Source organism: Pygoscelis adeliae, unplaced genomic scaffold, assembly GCF_000699105.1.
Source record: "Pygoscelis adeliae isolate BGI_AS28 unplaced genomic scaffold, ASM69910v1 Scaffold186, whole genome shotgun sequence".
Lineage (NCBI taxonomy): Eukaryota > Metazoa > Chordata > Aves > Sphenisciformes > Spheniscidae > Pygoscelis > Pygoscelis adeliae.
In genome coordinates, this window is record NW_008825071.1 from 2798248 (window position 1) to 2800765 (window position 2518).

Consider the following 2518-nt stretch of genomic DNA (forward strand, 5'->3'; position numbering starts at 1 on the left):
CATATATATACATATATATACATATATATATATTTTTTTTTTAAGCCCTGGTGCTGCTGCGGGAAGCATAGACATTTTGGGAACGAGCCGAACATCCATTTCATACGAGCCGTTACCGGGGACGGGGCAAAGGCAAATGGCCCTTTGCAACCCCCACACCGACAACCAGAAGCTGATTTCGGGGGAGGGGGGGAGGGGGGGGGGAGGTTACCCGAAATACCGAAGGAGGAGCGGAGAGGAGAAAAGCCCTCCACGAGCTTCAAAGCCGTCCTCTCCCAGGGCACCGCAAAGCGACCGCACCGCCACCATCTCCGCGGTGTGCAGCAATATTTGGGGGTAACTTTCCAAATGACTGCTCACGCTCACGCCAGCCCGGGGACGGCGATTCCCAGCGACTCTAGCTACCTTTTGAAATTCCCGGGGACGGCGATTCCCAGCGACTCTAGCTACCTTTTGAAATTGCACGGGGAATAAAATCCTCCCTCGGTCGAATCAAATAAACACAAATGGGAGAAAATCATCTTCCTTCAAACGAACAAACAAACAAAAACCCGCAAGGACTGAAATTAAGGAAAACATCAAAATAACGCCTTCCCCCTTCTTTCTCTGCCAGTACAGAAAATGGCCTTCTGAAGAGTTCAGCCTCATTTAAAATGGAATGGTAATACGAATGGAGGGGTTTGCATCGTATATCCACATTTTCCAGAGGTCAACATTTCACCGCAATATTTCTTATTTTTTTCTTTTCTCGATGAGGAAATGTTCAAGGCATTTTGCCTCCTTCTTTCCTCCCTTTCTTGTTCTCCCCCCCTTTTTTTTTTCTCTTCCCCCCCTCCTTTCTTTCTTTTGGTACCCACAAAATGCTGCAGAGATTGTCTGGAGAGGAGGGTGACCGAGCAAAATGATCTCTAATTAGCAATGCCGAGCATTTTTTCTATTGTAGCAGAATTCCTTTGCAGGCAAATATTTTCAAAGGTCTCCTCACACCTGACAACCTGGATAATAAAAGACGCGCTTTAATCGCCCCTTCCTTGAAGCCCAGTTTTGGATCATGCTCGGGACTATACATATTCAATACATAATATTTAAAATTTGCCTGTACAGGACCAAAGTGGTCATTAACTTGGAGATTGTTTCATGTCTGTAACTCAAAAAATTTTCAGCAAAGAAATGTTGAATAAAATGAACCTGAGAGCAAACCATCAAGAAGAACCAGCGAAAAACCCAAGGTATTAAACAAAACCAGCAACGAGCACACAAAAACGCATATCGGCGTGGAGGGAAACCTGTTCTATTTTAAGTAACTTAACATATATAGACATTTTTTGGAGCCGCTCGTTTTTTGACGGCGGTTCTCCGAGCACAAAATTAACGATCGGGCGGTGGGACTTCGTGATTTCTTAATAATTTTTATTTGTTTAATCCCCGCATTCGGGTGGATATATTTTTTTTTAAGTTAGCGTTGGGTTTTGTTTGTTTTTAGGCTGCTCTGCAAATGGGAAAGCCTCCAAGTTCCCAAAGGGAGCCCTTCGCTTGTCCCCCTGATTTTCTGCAAAAAAAAACTTTCCAGCTAGATCTCTCGCAAGCCATTTTGTGCGGGTTCTTACTTCTCTGTCCCTCGGGGAAGGGGGGGGATTTCTTAGCACTGGAGTCCCCAAATTGTCGGTGATGCAGGGGATATCCGACAAGCGAATACAAATGCAGTCGGTTCGTGGGGACGGCGAGAACAGGGCGGGAAAAAGGAGGGAGAATAAGAGAGGGGGGGGAAAAGCGAAGTACGAATGAGCATGCACTGATTTACGAAAACGAACAACAAAAGTGATTTAAGAGGAATAAGAAATCGGCTCCCTTTCCTGCGGACCCCCCTGCCTTGACAGCGTGAAGAACCGCGAAGATGCCACCGGGGAGGAGGCAGAGGGAGCGGGGAGCGGGGAGCGGGGGTCCCTCCGCCGCCCCAAACCGCGGCCGTCACCGCAGGTTATTCCGACATTCCGCTTCTGCATGCATCAGCCGGGCTTTGGTGCACACAACTTGATACCGAATTTGGCAGTCCACTTACCTATCTGTACAGCAAGGATCAGAGAAATATATCTGCCGTTCAACTTAAGTCCCATCCTACATTTAGTAAAACCATTTGCGGCTGCAGATCTTTAAATAGTTACTTTGGAGAACGTGGGGGAAAGCTGAAAAATAGGCATTGCCAACAAGTTCCGAGCAGCGGAGGACTTTGCAGACAAGGGGGGGAGACAAGAGGAGAAGGAGAGAAAGAGGGAGGCAGAGGGAGAGGGCGAGGAGGACTAGCTGGGAATGGTTCGCTCCATTAGGAGGGGGCGGAGGAAGTACAGCCTCACGCCCACCACCGGCCCTGACGCGGGGGGATGACACGGACCGGGTTTTTTCCCCTTCTTCTTCTTCTTTTTTTTAAAAAATGTGCACCTTGGAAGAGAAACGCCATTTATAGGCATCACAGGCTGGATTTATCCGCTCTCCCCGTGTCCCCCGCCCCATTAATCGCCGA

At 48.0% G+C, this 2518-nt stretch overlaps 1 protein-coding gene across 1 annotated transcript in view; it reads right to left on the reverse strand.

Moving 5' to 3' along the window:
• The window catches only part of NRN1 (neuritin 1), an 8744-nt gene extending 6480 nt beyond the window's left edge, over positions 1–2264 (reverse strand). The window contains exon 1 of the mRNA XM_009326529.1: positions 2060–2264. Within this exon, the coding sequence (XP_009324804.1) occupies positions 2060–2114 (55 nt within the window). The 5' untranslated portion in view covers positions 2115–2264. The remainder of the gene's footprint in view (positions 1–2059) is intronic.
• Between the last annotated feature and the right edge of the window lie 254 nt (positions 2265–2518).